At 40.6% G+C, this 20,179-nt stretch overlaps 1 protein-coding gene across 4 annotated transcripts in view; it reads left to right on the top strand.

The window, feature by feature from the left end:
* The window catches only part of LOC132792266 (bromodomain adjacent to zinc finger domain protein 2B), a 45,012-nt gene that overhangs the window by 7,188 nt on the left and 17,645 nt on the right, over positions 1–20,179 (top strand). For all 4 annotated transcript variants that reach the window (XM_060801554.1, XM_060801552.1, XM_060801551.1 and 1 more), the window contains exons 2-4: positions 10,267–10,695; positions 19,579–19,836; positions 19,927–20,178. In XM_060801554.1, the coding sequence (XP_060657537.1) occupies positions 19,683–19,836; positions 19,927–20,178 (406 nt within the window). In that variant the 5' untranslated portion in view covers positions 10,267–10,695; positions 19,579–19,682. The remainder of the gene's footprint in view (positions 1–10,266; positions 10,696–19,578; positions 19,837–19,926; position 20,179) is intronic.

Genomic DNA, 20,179 nt, shown 5'->3' with positions numbered 1-20,179 from the left:
TGTGCAGCGAAAACTTTTGCGACGTATGAGTGTGTGTTTTTGTATCTGTATCTGTAGCTATAGCTGCAGATGCAGTTTGTATCTTGTAGCTGCGCAGCGAGCATTTTCTTTGCTATTGTGCGAAATTATACAAAGACGATGCGATGACGATGACGACGAGCAGAACGACAGAGCGACAACGTTTGTCGCCATATGCAGCACTCATCTTGCCACTCCCCCACTTCTACTTCTCCACCGCCCCCGCCTCCTCATCATACGCATTAGATACACACACACTCAGCTAAACTTGCGAATCTTCACATCTATTTCTGTTGCCGCCTGTGCGGAAATTGTTGTAATTTGCATGACTTGACTTGACGCTAAAAGAGCTTGAGATGCCTGACTGACTGAATGACTGCCTTCCACCCCGCACCCCTTCTCCGTGGGTGGGCGTGGCCCACCACCATCACTTTGTATCCACTTGGGCAGGTCCACAGCACATTATCAATAATTAATTAATGCTCATTGCATGCAGCCTCGAATATATGTGGCCAGATGTCATTCGACAGACAGATTCGTATACCAATTAGGACTTGTCCTTCTCAATTCTCCATCCAAAACGAGACGGACCCACGTACACGAATTGAGCGTCGTTCCAACTGAGAAACTTGCAAATAATTGACAAGTCCACCCACAACTCTTTCCCTCTTCCACAGATTTGCTGGTCTGCCAATCCTTGCAAGCTACTCGTTCATCTACTACTACGTAAGATATCCCAAAAGCTTTGCGCAAAAGCTCATTGTCCGAGGAACTGCAGTTACAACCGTCTAATTAGCTATTGAGAAAGATTATTATTATTAAACTACACTAGTATGAATTTTAGTTAGACTTCCTCTTCAGCTGAATCCACTGTTCTAATCAATATTCAATTTAAAAGCCTTTATATTTAATCTTCTTAAATGTGCAAGTAATATGTTTTACTATTATTTTCATTGCTATGACTTCAAATTTAAGGCTTTCAAATTTTAATGAATATATTTTTTAAACACTACAAAATTGAAGGAAAAAAAAATCAACAGTTTTTATTAGTTGATATTGACTATTAAAGTGAAAATAAAAGTCTACCATCCTTCCTTCATTTTTCCTCTAAATTTAAGTAGCAAGTATTCCCTTTTATCTCAAAAACTACGACAATCTTGGGACCTAAAAGAGCTGGACACTTTAAATTTGTAATTAAGGTTCTTCAATGCGAAAAACATATCATTATTATAATATATTTTTAAAATTAAACACTGTTTAAATGGAATTTTAGAAAAATTAAATTATACCAATAGTGAAATCTTAAGTTTTTCAAATATATTTTTAATTTGTCATAGAGAACAATCTTAAATACTAAACAGAACTTGAATGGTGAAACTTTGTTAAAAAAAATTACTAAAAAAGAGGTATTTAAATCGAATAATAGCTTCCTTTGTTTACAAATCGTTTGAATGGAATGAATACAGAATTTATATTCAAGAACATTTTTAACATGCTTCATAGTATCAAGTAACTCGGACTTAGATAATGAGATTTCAACTAATATCAAAATTAATAGAATTAAGCCTTATTTCTCAAGTTTAAAATAAAGTGTATTTGTTTCCTCTAAATGTATGTAGAAAACTTAAAACTGCTACAATCTTGGGATCTAAAAAAACTGGGCACTTTAAATTTGTAATTATGGTTCTTCAAATGGAATTTTAGGAAAATGGTATTCTAATAGTAAAATTTTAAGTTTTTCTAAGTTTTTTTTATAATTTTTATAGAAGATATTCAATCTTATATACTGAAAAGAATCTGAATGGGGCAAATTTTGTAAAATAAAAAATTACTCAAAAAGAGTAAGAGTAAAGAGTGCTTCATTTTATCAAGTAAACTAGAACTTAGTAAATGAGATTTATCTTAATATCAACATTAATAGAATAAACGCTTCTTGCTTAAGTTGAAAACTGTCCATCATAAATGAAAACGAATATTTTACCACACTTTTAATTGAAGCTCGCTCTTTACGTTCACTTAATAAACACGAAAGTTAGTAAAGAAATTATTTTCTGTGCTGCTAACAAGAGAAGGAAAAGTTGCACTGGCGCCACCTAGCGCCGCAGCTGTGCAAACAAAGTTTATAAGCATGTTATTAATTTAGTTTTTAGGGATTGATGGTGTTGAAAATTTTTGAAATTGTTTATTCCTCGACTTGTATACTCTCTCACTTTGAAAAGAATGCGAATTAATTGCTAATTATTTAATTTAAGTTATTGAAAATTTCAAGTGGTCTGTTCAAAGGAGACAATTGGATTTCGTGATGTCCTTGGCTTTAATTTGTGGGCAACATTTGGCTGCTTGCGACTGACTGCAATTTGTGACGCAGCCCATGCTGTGGCAATCAGTTGCTAGCTGCAAGTTGCACGTTGCCAATTAGCTGCTGGACTTCTTTGAGTAGGAAATTCAGCGAGTCAGTCGCCGTTGCCGCTTTTCTGCGGCCAGCTTTGTGATGCTGACTTCCAACTTCGACGCTAGCAGCAGCAGCAGCCATCTACCTCTCTCTCTCGCTGTCTCTCTCTTGTGCTCGCTCTCAGAGACTTGCACTCATTTGCTCAACTGATGAAAATTAACAAAAGCGAAAAAAAAACACGAAGAAAAAAAAAGTCGCCCGTTTTGTGTGTTGGCTTTGCTTTGTTTTGCTTTGGGTCGCGCGCTGCGCTCTCATTTATTTTGCGCGACGCAGCGGCAGCCGCAGTTCCTTTTCATTTCAAAGCGGCCACAAAAACGTCGACGACGACGTCAACAGCGACGCGGACGCTGAGCGAAGAACGATGCTCTCTCACTCACTCACTCAAACACACACACACACATGCAGATAGACACGCACGTACTTATAACATTTTATTTTATTTTTTTTTGTTCCTTTCGCTTGCTTCTTCCGCACAGTTTTTATGCATGTGTATGCTGCTGCTGCTGCTTCTTCTTCTGCACTCGCTGCAGCTTTCGTCGGACAGTGGGAAGAGGAAGAAGCGCAAAACTTGGCCTGTGTGTTGCTGTCCCTTTTGTTGTTGTTCTTGTTGTTGTTGTCGCTCTGCTGCTGCTGCTGCCAATGCCACCTTCTTCTGTTCAGCACGACACGGCTCCTCTGCTTTGGCCCACGGCAATGGCAGCAAAGCAAGGAAGGAAGGCAGAAGAAGAGGAAGAGGCAGAAGCAGGCTGACGAGCAAGTTTGAATTGTAATCCTTGTTGTTGTAGTTGGCACGCTCGCCTTTTGCTCAGCTGCCATTGTCGTTGTTGTTGCTGTTGCTGTTATTGCATTCTCCCTTCTCCTCTTCCTTCTCATCTCTCCCGCCAGCAGCGTCTCCCCTTTTGCCTTCGCCCCGCCAGGCAAACGAAACAAGCCAGCAACGAGGCAGGCAACCAAACCAAACCAAACCAACCAACCAAGCAGCCAACCAACCAACCAACTACGTTCGACATCACAGCCACTGCCACTGCCTTTGTCTGCTCTGCAACCCTTCTCCCCTCCCCATAATCCGCAGCCCACACACACACACCCCCTCTACACCCTTCTTGCTGCTCCACTGTTGTTGCACTATGCGTTGCCATCGTTGTTGTCCTCGTCGTCGTTGTTGTCGTTGTCGTCCTTCTCGTTGCCCTTTACATTTCATTTCACTTCAGGTCCACCAAACATTCTGCGCTTTATACTCTACACAAAGCCCCAAGAAAATGCAGCTACGTCAGACAGCTTGACAACAGCGACAGTTTTATTGCTTGCACTAAACGAAGAGACGGGGAATTTATAACCTACTAATGACAATTTCATTCAAAATTGTTTACTAGGTCTTAGTGAATAGTTGCGATAAGTGGAGTGCCTCCCAATATATTTACAATATCGAAAGCTCTAAATCAAATTCAATTCTTTTAAATAACTGAGAATACTTAATCATTCTAAATATCACTGTTATTTTGGCTGCAGTTTTATACTGTACAATTTAGTTACAAGTTTTTAATGGAGTTTATATAATACATAAAAAATATATTGTTCTTCATAATTTATTTTCTAAAAAAAATAAGTATAATTATGCAAAACTTACAGTTTTTTAACTCCATATGATAAATCAATTTGTATACTTTAACTTTATTGGAAGTTTACAATATATAATTCAAAAATAATAGTAATAATAATTTTTATAGCAAACGCATTAAATGTTCAATTTCATTGTTATAGATGAAGTTATTTGAATTACAATTAAAGATTTGGTGAAAAACTGTTAAAATTGAGAAAAATAGGAAAAATATCTTAGTATTCTTTTAACATTTACCGAGAATGACTTCATTATACAGTCATTATTTCATATAAAAATACTCTATAAGGTGTTTAATATATTGGCTTTATTCATAAAATTTTGTTTAAAGTAAATATTCTATATAATTTTTTTTTTGACTAAAATGTAATAAATAAAATATGTAATTTTTATAAATTAAAAAATTTATTTAGTTTTCTATTTTCTATCAAAAGAACTGTAACAATTTGTTTACTAAAAATAAAAGCACAAATAAGTTAGCGTAAGTCGTGAAAATTCACTTAATTTGGCAGAGTATCAAAGCTGCGACCATTGGCAAGTGTGTTTATTTTTCTAGTTTTGTATTGCTCGCGTCATCATCATCATCGTTCTGCTTTAGTATATGTTGTGTGCACATGAATATGCATGTATGTGTGTGTGATTGTATGTATTACATTTTATTTCGATTTTAGCTGACTTTTGTTGCGCTGACGATTGGATGATTGCAACAAAAGTGCTCCATTAGCGCCAGTCACTTCCCCCCCCACCTCCCCTGTCCCCTCCCTCTACACGTGATTGATGCTCTTGCAGTTGAAACATATTTGAAATATGCTGCAGTTGCTGTTTTTAGAGTATTTAAAGTGCTTCGTTAATTTATGGATTCGGATGATATATTTTATTTGTTAAAGAAAATTGCAAAAGCAACTTGAGACATTCGCGGTTTGTATTTGTATGCATGCATTTACTCCCCCCTCTCTCACACTTAATCCCGCCTACTTGCCACGCCTGCTGGCGCCACAAGAAAATTGTCTTGCTGTCTGCAGCTTTCACATTCGTCCATTTCCATTTATCATGCGCGCAATTTTACTTTGACATTATTCAACAATTTGCATCGCAGCTTCCGCAACAGCAGAGCAGCAAAAGCAAAAACAACATCAGAAGCAAAAGCAAAAGCAACAAAAAACAGCAAAAGCAATACGCATTTCCGCTGCAAAACTTTTGGCAGCAACAACATAAATAACTGAAGCAACAACAACTACAACGAAAATGACTCGAGATGAAGACGAAAGAGCGGCACAAGGAGATGGGGAGATAGACACTCGACGCTGACAGTCACAGCGAACGAGCAGAGCGAACACCTTTAGCCAGCCTCATTTATATTACACTCACACATACGCAGTCTCTTTCTCCCTCTCTCTCTGGCGTACGCACACATATGGGTGGGGGGGACAACGGCAACGACAAGCAAAGTACAAGCCGCAACATTGCAAAATTTGCTTGCTCACTTCTACGCGCCCTGTCACTGTAGCTCTAACTGTAGTTGTTGTTGCAGTCCCTTTTGCACACACACGCATTACGCACTCACAGACACACTCACATAGAGCAGCTGCTGCTGCTTTGCTTCGCTCATTTGATTTAGTTATTGTAGCAATTTTAATTACCAGCACTTCAATGCACGACGACTTTTGCCCGCCGTCGACGTCGCAGTTGCGTCGTCGCCACAGCAGAAGCAGCAGCAGCAAAATATTTAAATGTGAAAAAGAAATTGTAACAATACAAATGGTCTCTGCATTTTTTTGGGCTGTCTTTCCTCTGACACCTTTGTCTGTCTTTGCTTGTCGCATTCCCCTTCCCTTGGGCGCTCCTCCTCCCCACAAACGCTGCCTGCGCCCACAACAACAACAAACACAAGCACGTTCGTTAAATGCTGAATAAATTTTCTCATATAATCGTCGTCGCAGTCGCAGTCGTCGTCGTCGTCATCGTCATTTGGTCTCAGTCTCCCCCACACACACACACATACAGACACTCGCACTCACACACATACACCTTACCCAAAAGCTGTAGTTGTTATTGTTGCTGCTGCTGTCGACGTCGCTGCCGCTGCCTCTGTTGGCACTTGGCTTCGGCTTGGATTGGTTGGCATTGCCGTTGCTGTTGCTCTTGGTGGCGTCGCTTCGTTAGTTTAGTTCGGTAACTCGTCGGTCGCGCAAGCAACAACAGCCGCTGTCGCAGTCGCAGCAGCAGGCGTCGTCGTCGTCGCAGTCAGTCAGCTAAAGCTAAGCAAAAGGAAAAAATTAAATAAAATAAAAGAAAAAACGGGCGGCAAAGCCAAGCAAAAATTACGAAAAATTTAATGATACGCATTACAAGTGTACTTGTGACAGTGTAAGTGTAAGTGTGCGTGTGTGTGAGTGGGAGAATGATTAAGAAGAGCAGCAGCGACATCGAAAAGTGTTAGAAGCAGCGCAGCAGCGGCAGCGCCACTCACTGTGTATATCAATATTTATTATTGCGAAAAAAAAAATGATGAAAAAAAGCAACAAAGATGTTGGCAGGAAGTGCGACAGATACAGATACACAGAAATGCCAAAAGCAAAGCAAACCTAACCAAATCGTTTGGGCCAAAGCCAAAGCAGCCAACAAGCGAAGTCAGCAGCGCGAGAACTCAGCCAAGCGAGCAGAGCCCAAAGCAGAGCAGAGCAGCGACAGCGGCAGAGCCAAATGCTTGGCAGTCTGTGTGTGTCTTGCGAGTGTATCTGTGTGTGTGTGGCTTGCACGTCTGTGTCTCTCGGAGTGTTTGTATGTGTGTGTTTGTGCAGCACCCTGACCAGCGTATTTTCTTTTGTCAGTTGTATGTGAACTCTATGCCCCCTTCCCTCGTTATTCACAAGCAAGAAGGATTCGAAAAAAGCGATGCTCAGCGCCATATTTCTTATGGCAAGCATACAGACACACATAAAATACATACATATATGCAAAAGTATGTGCGCTTTATTTTCAGTTATCTAAAGCCGCCGCCGCCGCCGCACTGTAAACACATACAAACATGCAGCAATCGCATTGTCAAATCAATAAAAACGCGAGCAAAGTGTCGCAGTCATTGGCGCAGTCAACGCCGCAGTCGGCGTCAGCTTTTGCGCTGCTTAGCTTCCTCGACCCCCTAATAGTGATCAACAAATATGCGTGACAGATTAATGTGACAGACAGAGAGAGAGAGAGAGAGTGCGAGAGAAAACTGCAGCTTTCAATTGCTATACAAGTGCAATAATTAGCTACAACAAGATTTATTGCGTAAAATGCGGCGTCGCTTTGCTTTGCAATCGGCATGTTCAGTTTTTGTTTTTTTTTTCTGTTTTTTGTATGTATCAATAATTACGACGAAGAAAACGTTGAGAAAAAACAACGGCAACGAAATTGAAGCAATGAACGAATGGCCAGTCAAGTCAGCCAGGCCGGCCACACGAACAACAACAACTACATGGCTACAGCTACAACTACAACTACAACAGCTAAAGCAAACGCAAAGCAAAAGCAACAACATTGGAGACATGTTTGCGCGGCGGCAGCGTCGCTCATTTATTTTATGTCTTGCTGTCGCTGGCGTGGTTGTTATTGTTGTTGCTGTTGCTGTTCTTATTCTGTTTCTGCTTCTGCCTGTGCTTCTTCTTTACGTCGTGTTGCTTGGCTAGTTGTTGTTGGCGCTGTTTGCTTGCCCAGCCCGGCCGTCTGTTTGTATACACATACATACAGAAACATATGAGTGTGTGTGTGTGTGTGTGTGTGTACACCAAATGTGTGCATGACACGACCCGCAGCGCTGCCAGCGTCGCAGTCACTGTGTGTATTGTGGACGCTGTTGGTGTAGTTGTAGTTGACTTGGATATGCTTTGCGCTTTTTTGTGTTTTACGTTGAACGCCCGTTGAATGGCCATCATCTCTCCCTTGCCTTGCGATCGCTACTCACACACACACACACGCGTTTATTTGTATTTGCAATAGAAAAGTGCGTGCCTTTGCTCTGTTATTGATATTGCAATTTACAAAAACAACAAATGCAATAAAGAGCAAAGCTTTCAAAGGCATTGAAGTGGCTGCACTGCGCTGCCTGCGCTTTGCCTTTGGCTTGACCGATTCTTTTGCTGTCGCTGTCTCTGTCTGTCTGCATGCCTATTGCGGATGGCGGCCATTCCACTTCACTACTTCTTTGCCTCACCTCCACTGCCATTCAACCCAACCCAAACTCAAGTCCAACTCGAACTCGTCGTAGCTCGAACCCAATGCGGCTCAGGCTCAGCTTGATTTACTCATTCGTTTCTAAAATACAATTTGTGCTTTTTTTTCTGTGTGGTGTTTTTGTTTTTTTCTGCCTTTTGTCGTTTTGCTTTTATTATAACGCAGCTCAGTTTGCGGATTTGTGATTTCGATATTTAGTTGGATTTTCTGCCTTGCTGCTGTTTGTTTGCTGGCTTGTCTGTCACACTGTCGCTTCGTTTCGTTTCGTTTCGTGTATGTAAAAAAGTTGCCGTCTGGCGATTTGTCCGTCTCTTCTGTCGCTTTGTCGTTCAAGTTTTGCGATGCCGCCGTCGCCGTTGCTGCTGCTGCTGTTGGTGGCGGTTTTGTCTCGTTCCTCGCTGATTGCTGTGGCCTGTACTCCGCTACCCTTTCCATTCATTTCGTTCCCCTTCCAGCATGTTTTAGTGTACACGGGCCGCGCAGTGTTTCTTTTTCATATTGTTTAATTTATTTCGTTGGTTTTTATTGTGGCCTCTCGTTTTCATGTGTGTGTGTGTGTGAGAGTGAGCTGCACTGTCGATTTTACCTCTCACTCTTGCACACACAGTAAGCAGCTTCTGTCAGCATTATCATCATCATCATCATCATCGTCGTAATGAATGCCCGCTGTCTCGTCATCTCATCATCCCTTGCCTTGCTTCCAATTGAACTCACATTTTTAAGGCATTTGTGATGAATTTGGTTTTCTTGTTGAAATTTTGTAGTTATTTATTTGTTTCTGGCCCTTTTCTTGCCCTGTTTCCAGCGAGTCACCCTCACAGCACAACAATACAAGCAACCATGCATACACACACATACAGAGACACACATACATGCATGCCGTGCTGCTTGTAGCTAAAATTGCATATTGGTGCTCTCGCTTGATCGGCCGCCTTCCACTGGAAGCGAGTTCAGGTTCCAATGATAAATGATAAACCGCTTAGGAGGCGTGTGCATTCTTTTTCCTTTCCACTCATTTCTACTGCAGTTGCAATGCAGCTAAGTGAGAAAGAGAAAACGTACCTTGTAGTTAAGCTGTTCAAATTGGAATAGGTCTTCAATCTCTTTCACTGCAGTGATTAGTCAGTTTGAAAAGTTTAATTTATAACAAATGGCAATCGCTACACTTATCGTTGATTGCTTTAACAATGTTTTCTCTACTTAAGTTATTTATACGGTTAGGTTAGGTTAGTTTGTTATCAGTTTAGCAGTCGGTGTCGGTGTCGGTGTTTGCTTTTACTGTTTTACCTTTTTGTCACAGGTGTTGTTTTTCTGCGAAAGTGCGCAATATATTGCCTACTCCATCTACCTCCTCCCTCTGTTTCTTACAATCTCCCCTTATTCATTACCTCCCTTGGTGGCCAGTAAATAACGGCGACGACGACGTCTCGTCATCGTTCTCAGAAGTTGTCCGAAATGTGCGCCATTGTTGTACACATACATACATCTGTATCAATGACTCAGAATCACACATGAACAAGTGTGTGTATGTGTTTGTGGATCTCTGTGAACTGACAAAAGCTGATTATGCTTGTATACACAAATAGAATAGTCGCTTGCTGTTGTTGTTTCTAATCTGTTTAAAGCAGCCGTAAGCTGACTGCTATGAAAGTTGCACAACTTGCAAATGCTCTTTGATTTGCGAAATTTATATAAGAAATTCAGCATTAGAGATTGAAAGAGAAAAGATTTGTGAGCAACATTTAATTCAGTTTCAGACCTATAACAGGGGAAAAGAGTAAATATAAGTTCAAAGAGGTTAAATATGTACAAAATGTATTCCACAGGGAGTTTATACTTAAAGGGTATTATTTTAAGCTACTACAAAATATTCACTATAAACTGAATTATAATTGTATTTCAATATCAAAATTATTCCATTTGTTTTTGACCCCCTCAATTTTGTACATTTCTTTCTTTTTAGCCCAGTGGAAACTCGCGTCATTTTAATAATCTCAAATACATGAACAACAAAAAACTGAACAAACATTGTGAGCCAACAATTTGAGTTTCTATTCGCGTGTGTGTGTAAGTGTTTGTGCGTACGCGTGTGTTTATGTGTGTGTGCGTTAACTGGGCCAAAACGTCGACGAAAATCAAAAATGAAATCATTATTCAAATATCAAAGTATTGCCCACAAGTGAACCACATCAACATCGGCAACAAACGATATAATTAATTGCATAAATATGAAAATTCAAAGTCAAAATCAACAACGAAAGCTACAGCAACAACAACAACAACAACAACAGCAACAAAAACATCAACATCAACGAGAACAACAAGTGATGGAGCTATGAAGCAGAAGTCTCCCCAACCGGAAACTACTTGAAGACTATACAAATTGTTTGTGGTGAGTTGAAAGTGAGATATTATGGCGATAAAAAAATTTGCAATGGAAAAAATACGGTTTCCATATTAGATTAGCGTTGAGGTTGAACAATGTTTAGTAAATTAAGTAAATGAATGTAGAACTAGTTTAAGAATACTTTTTTCGAGTGTTGTCTGTATTATAATAGTTATTTATAATATAATATATTTAAATATATATGCTTGTAAATGGGTTTGTGTTCAGTTTTAGTTTATTTTAGTGTAAATAAGTTTGTGTTTGTTAGAAGACAACTATTAAATGGTTGAATAAAACAGTTTTCTTGCTTCTTTAATAAAGACTACGGAAATTCCTATCGCTCTGCTATGGAAAAATCCTATCTTCTAATTTAATATTATTATCATTTAATGTTTTAGTTATTTTTATTATAAATAAGTTTGGGATTGTTAAAAGATAACTATTATAAGTTTGGGTTTGTTAAAAAAAGGAAATCAAAGGAAAAGAAAGCCAAGTTTCTTCCTTCTTAATAAAGACTGTGGAAATTCCAATCGCTCTGCTATGGTAAATTCCTATCTTCTATTATTTAATATTCGTTGCTTATGAATAGATTATGAGGTATCCACTTACTATTCATGCAGATCCTTAAAGCTTCTCGAAAAGGAAAAGTCCACAATAGTTTTGGATTAATTTCATTTTGTTGTTTACTAGTGTAGTTGTTGATATTGCCTTTTGCCCCATTGCAGCCATCTGAGGGCTATCGATGGCTCTGGGCTCTGGGCTTTAACTCTGTCTGTGGCTGAAGGTTATCTGCATCCTTTTGTCAGATAATCCGATTTAAGCCTTAATTAAATGCCAGTGCTTTGGTCTCTGTTTTCATCTGTTTGTCTGTCTCCACAAACACACACACTCACACATAGACAGGCAGACAGACAGAGACACATATTAGATTACGTGCAACAAGCATTTTAATTGTATTTGTTGTCTAATGAAATCACCGCATCATTTAAAAGCTTTTGCGTCAAGCAAAGCAAAGCAAAGATAGGGAACTAGGAGACACTCGTTGAAAAGTTATTTCGCATTTCAAGCATATCGTTGACGCAACTTTTTAACCTTTTTTCCTAATTAAACTTTCCATAAAATGCCGAATATTTCGTTTTGGCAGCTCATATATCTTTTTGATTAGCAAGCGTTTAATTTCTTTAGATCAGCTTATACCCTTTATATGGTCTCTAGATAAGATAAAGCTAAAGATGAGTTGAATTTGTAATACATTTCTTAATAGCTGTTCTTTTCTTATTAGTTTTAAGAATTATATTAATGTAAAAGATTATAATAAAATGTAAAATTATTTTCTTATGATAATATAAACATAAATAAAAGATAAATAATACAAAATAAGGAACTAAACATCGAAAATTGATTTAAAAATAACGGAAACTATTGACATAAAAATAAAAATAACAATATTACCCCACAAATGATATGATACCATAAAGTAAATCAATCAAGAATGTGTGAATGCCATAAATTGTCATTGTTTCCTGTGAATAACTCTACTGGCAGTGTGACCATATTTGATGCTATTCAATTTCATTCAGAAGCTTGACCTCTGCTGTCTCTTTTTGCTCTACACATTCTATCGCTGCCTGCTGCCCCGTCTTAATTTTGTTGATTACGCAAGAAGCATGAAATATGATTAGCATGTACTTTGCTGTGCTGCTTGCCACGAGCTTTAAGCACCTACCACATTTTGTTTTACAGTACGTGAGGCTACAATGCGACAGTGTCCAATCACACAGACCTCTTCCTCCCTCGCTTTCTCTCGCTCTCTTTCACTCTGATTGCAGTGACCAGTGGCCACTGTTACACAGGCTTCCACTGGGATGAACGTTATCAGCATTGTTGTTATTGCTGCTGCTGTGCTGCTGTTTGAGTGCATTCTGTGTAGCCGCAAAAGCCGCCGTCGCCCCCTCAACACACGGTGCGAACTTTGCACTCTCTCCACTCTGAACTCGGCACTCTACCTCGCTCTCTCTGTCTCTGCACTCCCCACACTCTGCCTGGCCGCTGCATTTATGTTTGTTTTTGTATTTGTGTACTTGCTCCAACTGCTGTCAGGCAGCGACAGAGGCAGAGGCCTGGCACAGATGCTGCCTGCCTGCCTGCCTGCTGCTGTGCTACTTGCACTCTTTGCTATTGTTGTTGTTGTTGTTGTTACTGGCATAGCCCGAAGCTCGCTTTTAAGTTTTGGAGTGGGGGCAGGCGACGCTGCAAATGGCAAATACGTCAATGCCTTTCCCACCTTCCCATCGCCTCCGCCGCCACCGTCGATGCTGCATTTGTTCACTCACTCGCTCTTTCACTCTCTCAATTCGCACTCTCCCACTCGCTGTCGTTTCGTTCGTTTGTTCGTCCGTCTGTCGGTTCGTTTGGCGTCGTGGTGCTCCTTCGTGTGTGCGTTTTGCTCTCACTCTAATTTATGGGTCGTCGTCGTCGTCGTGAGCGCGCTCTCATTCCATTTTGAGCCTTTCCCATGCATTCCTACTACATTCGCCTCCTTCGCCTTCTCCATGTATTCCTGCTTCCACTGCGACAGCTACAAATACAAGCAACAACTATTTCACCGTTACATAAATATCCAACTACAACAACTACAATAAAGGCGACTGCGAGTGAGTTGAGTTGAGTTGCTGTTGGCTGCATAAATTCATTTGTTTGCTGTTGTTGTTGTCGTTGTTGCTGCTGTCGTTTGCCGTAGTTGGCAGTTGTTGTTGTTATTACTACTCTTCTTCTTGCTCTGCCAGCGTCGCTGCTGTCACTGTCACTGCTGCTGCTGCTACTGCTGGTATTGCTGCTGCTGTTATTATTGCCTTTTCCCCTTTCGGCGTCGTTGCCATTTTCAATTTTAGTTTTGCTGTTTCCCTTCGCTTCGGTTTTGGGTTCGTTACAGCTATCCCCTCCACCTCCCTTTCTCTATTCGCTCTCAGCGCTGTCGCCTGCTTTTATGTGCTGTGCCACCCACGCAACGTGTGTCCTTGTGTGGGTGTGTGTGTGTGTGGCTTTGGCTGGGACTCTCGATGCCGACTCCGACTACGACTCTGACCCAAGCCGACCCAACGTTCCCCCTTCCCTCGCCACGCTCTAGTCCCGTTTCGGTTCAGAGTTTACAATTCAAGTGTGTGTATGTGTTCGTCCTTTTTTTACACAATTTCCTTGAGTTGAGCGCGCGCAGCCGACAAACCCAACACCTCCCCTGCTCGCTCCTCTTTCACTCCCCCTTGCCACCCGACCGCCAACTGGTTAGCGATATCCTTGATAATAATGTGTACAACACCAAAAAACAAGTGGACGAGCAAAACTCGTCTTCGCCCTCACAATCCCTCCCACCCCTCTCTTTCTTTCCCGCACACACTCACCCACACACACTCCCCCAAATGACACCTCATCCTCCTTCTCTTCCTCTTCTTCTGCTTTTTGCTGTTGTTTTTGTTGCTGCACTGAAATCCATTTCATTTTATTCCGGTTCTGTTTAGGCTTCGACCTCCCAACAATCTGCCTTTCTCTCTCGTTCTCACTCTCTCGCTCGCTCTCTCACGCCCTTTTACTCATATTGTGTGCAGAACGAGAACCACAACAGAATTAGCAGTTTTACAGTAAACATTGCCTACAGCGAATCGCAGCTTTTCATTTACTTTGCATAAAAAAACAAGGTTTTATCTCAGATTGTTTTGCCACACAAAAGTTTTTGCTGTGTAAAACGCAAAGTAAATTATTTGGCAAATAGTTTTATATTTTCCTTTGAGCTAGCTCATTTCCATTATTGTTTTATTACCAAGTGATAGATAGCATATTAGTGTCAATCATGTCTATATAATTATAGGCTAGGCTACTTTATCTACCAATATGCTTAAGAAAATGTTATATAGTAGTTATATGAGCTTGACTATTATTGATAGACATCATATTAGTGTCAATCCAATTTCATGAGAAATCTGTCTTCACTTTGCTTTTTTATTTTATCCCTACTGCCATTGAAGTAACTCTTTAACGAAATATGATATACATAAAGAATTTAAGACCCTCAACACTTCATAGCTTGTCTGTTCTTTATCAAATTAGCGTCAATAAAGTTAATCTGAGTCTGCACTTTAAGTATTTACTTTCCAGCTATACTCCTTACATTGTTGTTAGCATTCTTCACAGTTTACGATATGATAAAATGTACATAAAACATAAAGCTTCGCCATTATAAACATAAATAAAAAAAAATACATATACTTTGTTAAGTTAAAAAGTTAAACTTTATTTATGTGTTTAATAAGAGTTGTATACTTAATAAATAAAATAAATCAGAGCTTTTCAAAGTATTTTATGTTTTATTAATGTTTTTTTATCTTAACTTAACCGAAAAAGTAATTTTCGTCAAGTTTAAAAAAATTCCAGAATTGTAGCTTTAATTTCAAATAATAAACAGATAGTTATCTGGTTTTATAATTACCGATAATTCTAGGTAATCTTTCGTAATGTGATTTATCTCACTTCAGAAACCTCTCATCAAATTCAATTATGCATCAATGAGTTTGAATTTTATTGATTGATTGCGTGCAAATCTTGCACATTGCAATTGCAACAAGTGCAAGAATTGTGCTTAATTAATTTAATGACACTTAAACAGAGCTATCGACTGAGAGGTGTGAAAATGTGTTTATTGCAGTTAATCGATAAGTATTGGAGATGTGAATGTAATTACAAGTCGATTGTCGATTCACAAGTGCAAAAGGTCAATGGCAAAGCGAAGGAGAGGGCAAAAAGCGGCGGATGGGGGCAAATCTGAACTTGTTGCTGCAACGCTGATGCAGAAGTGGGCCAGAAAATCGACAACTAAAACGAGCGAGAGCGAAGAACCAGAAGATCGCGATGACGTCGACTTCGCAAGCTCTGCGCGTCTTTGCTCTGCTCGCAGTCGCTGTCGCCGTCTCTGTCTGTTACTTGCGCTGAGTCAATAACCTCGCTGCGAAGAAGACGACGACGACGACGACGATGAAGATGAAGAAGAAGCAGCAAACAAGCATGCGAACAAGAGTCAGCTCACTCCACCTCTGTCTCTGTCGCTCTCCCTCTCGCTTCTGCTAGCTTGGTTGCTTGCTCTGTTGTCGGAGTCAACTTTGAGTAATGAGAAAAGGCAAAAGCAAAAAGTGAACTGAAAATTGTCGGCGCGTTATAAAGCCGCCAACAATCAAAAGACGGCGCAACGCATGGTTAGCAGCAGCAGCAGCAACAACAATCACGAAGAAGGAGAAGACGCAATGACGACGTCGACGACGACGACATGTACCTAAAATCTAAATCCCCAAGAATGCCAGCAAAATTACAAATGCACAAGTATGAGTGCGTGTGCGAGTTTATTTGAGTGTGTGAATGCGTGTGCGTGTACTGTAGTCAAAGATGATCAACGAATGCCGCGCGAACAAGTGAAGAACACACATAAATATGCATGTCTGCCTTGTTGTGCAAGTGTGTGTGTTTGTTTGTTTGCTTGCGCCACAGTTGGAATTGAAACGCGTTAAAGGGACGAGTGCAGCCAATAATCAAAGCAACTCACCAACACAACTAAAGCACTCGCGCTCTCCTGTCAAGTGTGTGATAAAGTGTGAGAGAGATGGTGTTGGGAGGGGGGTAGACATGCATAGACTCGCTCAGCGGTTGCCTTGCTGTGCGAATCCAACGCGAACATTCACTTTTCATACTCACATGCAACAATGTAATTAATGGCTCTCTTAATTATATAATGCTAGAATCAACAATTTCCATTAAAAACAACAGAAACGATTTCAATTGCTTATGACGAATAATTAAACAAATAAATAACGAGAACTTTGGAATTGATTAGCATTTGGCATTCGTTTTGCTGCTGCCACGCGAATTTGTTGTTGTTTTTGTGTGTATAACACAAAAGCTGCGGCGTTTGCCAAAGATACACAACAAAATACAAATACAAATACAAGCAAACACACACACGCATACACAGAGACACACGAATACATTCACACTCAGACTGACGGCGACTGCCAATTGAACTAGAGATAATCAAGAGCAAAAAGAAAAAAGTAAAATAACAACAACAGCGTCGAGTGTGAAGGGTGGTGGGAGCGAGGGTGGGGAGAGGAATGGGGCTAGATATACGCCATCGGCAGCAGCAGCAGCAGCATCGGGCAAAGCACACAATAAAAAGAATTTCACATTTGTACTCTGTCAGTCACAAATATTGAAACGACAACAACAACATGGTGTGTGTGAGCTGAGTGGGGGTGAGCGAGGGGGGGCTGGGGTTAGTCGTCGTGCGGTCGGTCAGGCAGAGAGTCAGACTGCCAATCGTTAGCTTGAAAGTATGTGTGCTTGTATGTGTGTATATCTACACGTCAAGTTAGCGAAAAACGAAGCAGAATAAAAAAAAATCAACAACAACAACAGCAACGACACTCGCTTAGCTGCCTCCCGCTCTTTCCTATACGCACGCTGCGCGCACCTTTTCAAAAGCAGCGCGTCGGCGTCGACGTCGCTGTTGCTAGCGCTGTCGACGTTGTCTGTGGTGACAGCGCGTCAAAGATAAATGCTTGAATCATATTGCCAACGCGCTTTAGCAGCGCGTTCTTATTGTTGTTGTCGCACATACACACAACCACACACACGTACACGTATAAACTATAGCCTTTGACCCAAGCGGTGTCCCACTGTGCAGCAGTAGCAGCAACTTTTTATTGGTATTGTTTTATGCGTGCGTATTCTTGTTGCTCTAAATTGGCTTTTACTTTTTGCACCTACTTTAATCAATTCCCCCCCCACCATAAGCAGACAGATCTGTCGGCTGATGCGTGACAGCGCAGCAAGAAAGCGCAATAACTGTTATTAAAAAGCAGCAGCATACAACAGTAATCTGTAAATGGGTTGCACCTTTGTTGTGGCACTCGGCCTGCTAAACGTGTGTTCATTAAAATGATTAATTCATAAAAATATGCATTTTCTTTTTTTGCGCAAAACGAATGCTGCAAAAAAAACAACTCACAACAAAACTGTAATTATCAACCACTGTGAAAAAGCATTGACGCGACGTCGACGTCTGCGTTAGCGTCGACACCGGTCGGTTGGTCGGTCCATTCATTGCCTCTCATACTCACACTCTCTTCTCTCTCTCTCACTGAGGGATTCGCGCGCTGCGCTGCCGCCGCCACGGCTCTCGTGTTTCAATTCCACTTGTAACGCACGGCGGCCGTTTTTGTTTGTCTCACTTTTGTGTCGTTCTCTCAGTGTCTCAGTCGCCGCGTTATCCCACAGATATTTGGTTTGCTTTTTCACTACCGCCGCCGCTTAGCTTACCAGTAAATACTTTCAATTGTGGTTTTCTTCCTACTAATGGATGATAAAAGGCAGTGAAAATTGCTGAAATTTTATGTGAAATGTAATTAACCACAAAACTATGCTATAGTGTTGCTTTCATTGCATCAAGAAAGCAGCTGCCGGTTACAATAAATGCAAATGCTAATACAATAAAAGAAAAGAAAAAAAAAGTGAAGTGAGGAAAAGATACAAAATGAAAAAAGGCCGACAGTCTGTCTGCGTCTCAGTCAGCGCTTAGTCAGCGGCGTCGTCGATGGTGACGTCGTCCGTGGGCAGTGTAAAAAATGTGTGAAATGCAAATGCAGCAAGCAGCAGAAGCAGACAACAAGATTGTATGCTGCAAAAATTTTTATGAATGAAATTTATAAAACAACGACTAACAACGTCTCGCAAACACACAGTTTCAGTTTTTTATGCAAACGTGAATTCGCTTTATGTATGCATCGCATCATTCGCCGCAGCGGTCGAGTCGCGAGAGCGGCGAAAGAGAGAGAAAGAGAGTGAGTTTACTCTGTGTGAGTGTGAGTGTTTGGTGCATTTGTTATTAACATTTCATTTATAAGTTGTCATTGCACTCGCTCTGCATTTGCCCATTTGTGCAATTTGTTGTTTGTACAATTCATTTTCGCCGCGTGCGACGCTATTAATTCGCTCTATTTTCTGATATTTCGCCTGCATGCAGGTGTAGTGGTGCGTGTGAGAGCGAACTTAGAGAGAGAGTGCACTCACACGCTCACAAATAATGCTTCCGTTTGCGTCTCATGTGTGTGTGTGTATGTGCGTGTGCGATGTATAGTAGTTTTTTTGTAGTTTTGTTTTGCTTTTCATGTTTCTGCGTTTTCTGCTTTGTGTTTTACGTTCGCACACACAGCCGCTGCCATGGCATTGCCAGGCCAAAACAAACACGCTAAATTGAGAGAGCGGCTGGATTAAAAGAGAGGCGAAATTGTTGTTGGCAATTGTGCAAAGCATTTAATTACCATACAATATAAACAAATGAATGCAAGAAAGAGAGGGAAAGAAAGATATAGAGAAAGAAAGAGAAGTGAGGATGTTATTAAACTAATTAATAAATGTAATAAAAAGCTCAATGAGTGGGAGTGTGAGGGAGGATAAGGATTTTATAACGGTGATTTAAATTTGTTAAACTACAAGTGAATACTTCAAACTATGCAGCTAAAGGAGTGTTTAAGTTAAGATATAGGAAATAGGATTATCTAAAGTGTTTTCGTTCTTTAATCGTATATATAATGTTTTATTCTAAGATATAAGAGATGGAATATAGGATTATTTATCAATCGGCTAGATTGTTTCTACAGACTTCGAATTTAAAAAAATATTAGTAAACGTATATTAACATAAATCAAATTAAAAGACCAAAACGATATTGACTTGAAATTTAGTATTAATAATAATACATTAATATTAATCAGTTAAAATTGAATACAAAGTATATATTTATAAATAACTTGACTAATTCATAAATATTCTCAACTTTTATCTAATTGACAGATAAGTAAAGAAAGAACAAGGGAAGCAAACACGGCACTAACAAACAACAAACAGCAAACAAACTGCAAATATAAAGAAGGTCAACACACAATTTGCACTTTAACATGAACAAAAATGCCGGCGATGGCAGCGGCAACGATGGCAAAAACTCAAACAATCACGGAGGGAAGGGCGGCGGCGGTTCCAGTGCTGGCGGCGGCGCCGGAGCTGGAAATCCCCACGATCCCACCGGACTGCTAGATGCCGCCTCGCTCTTTGGTAAGACGAAGACGAAGATGAAGACGAAGACTAGTTTAAATAGTTGCACTCCGTTTTATTAACTTATCTTTGGTCTTTTCTTCGCTGCAGCGTATTGGGGACGCGATGCAAGCGGAGCAGCGGCAGCTGCATCGAATCCACTCTTCAACTCGCAGTTCAATGCAGCCGCAGCCGCCGGTTTGGGCTTGCTGCCAAATGCTGCGGGTGCAGCGGCGGCTGCCAATGACCGTTACTCCTCGATGGCAGCGGCTGCGGCGGCAGCTGCGGGCGCCCATCATCATCAGAGCACAATGGCAGTGGCCGCTTCACAGGCCGCCAGCCTGGCAGGTCTGCATCCAGCAAG

Source organism: Drosophila nasuta, chromosome 3, assembly GCF_023558535.2.
Source record: "Drosophila nasuta strain 15112-1781.00 chromosome 3, ASM2355853v1, whole genome shotgun sequence".
NCBI lineage: Eukaryota > Metazoa > Arthropoda > Insecta > Diptera > Drosophilidae > Drosophila > Drosophila nasuta.
Note: the sequence above shows the minus strand (reverse complement) of the source record. Positions and strands in the feature narration are given on the sequence as shown.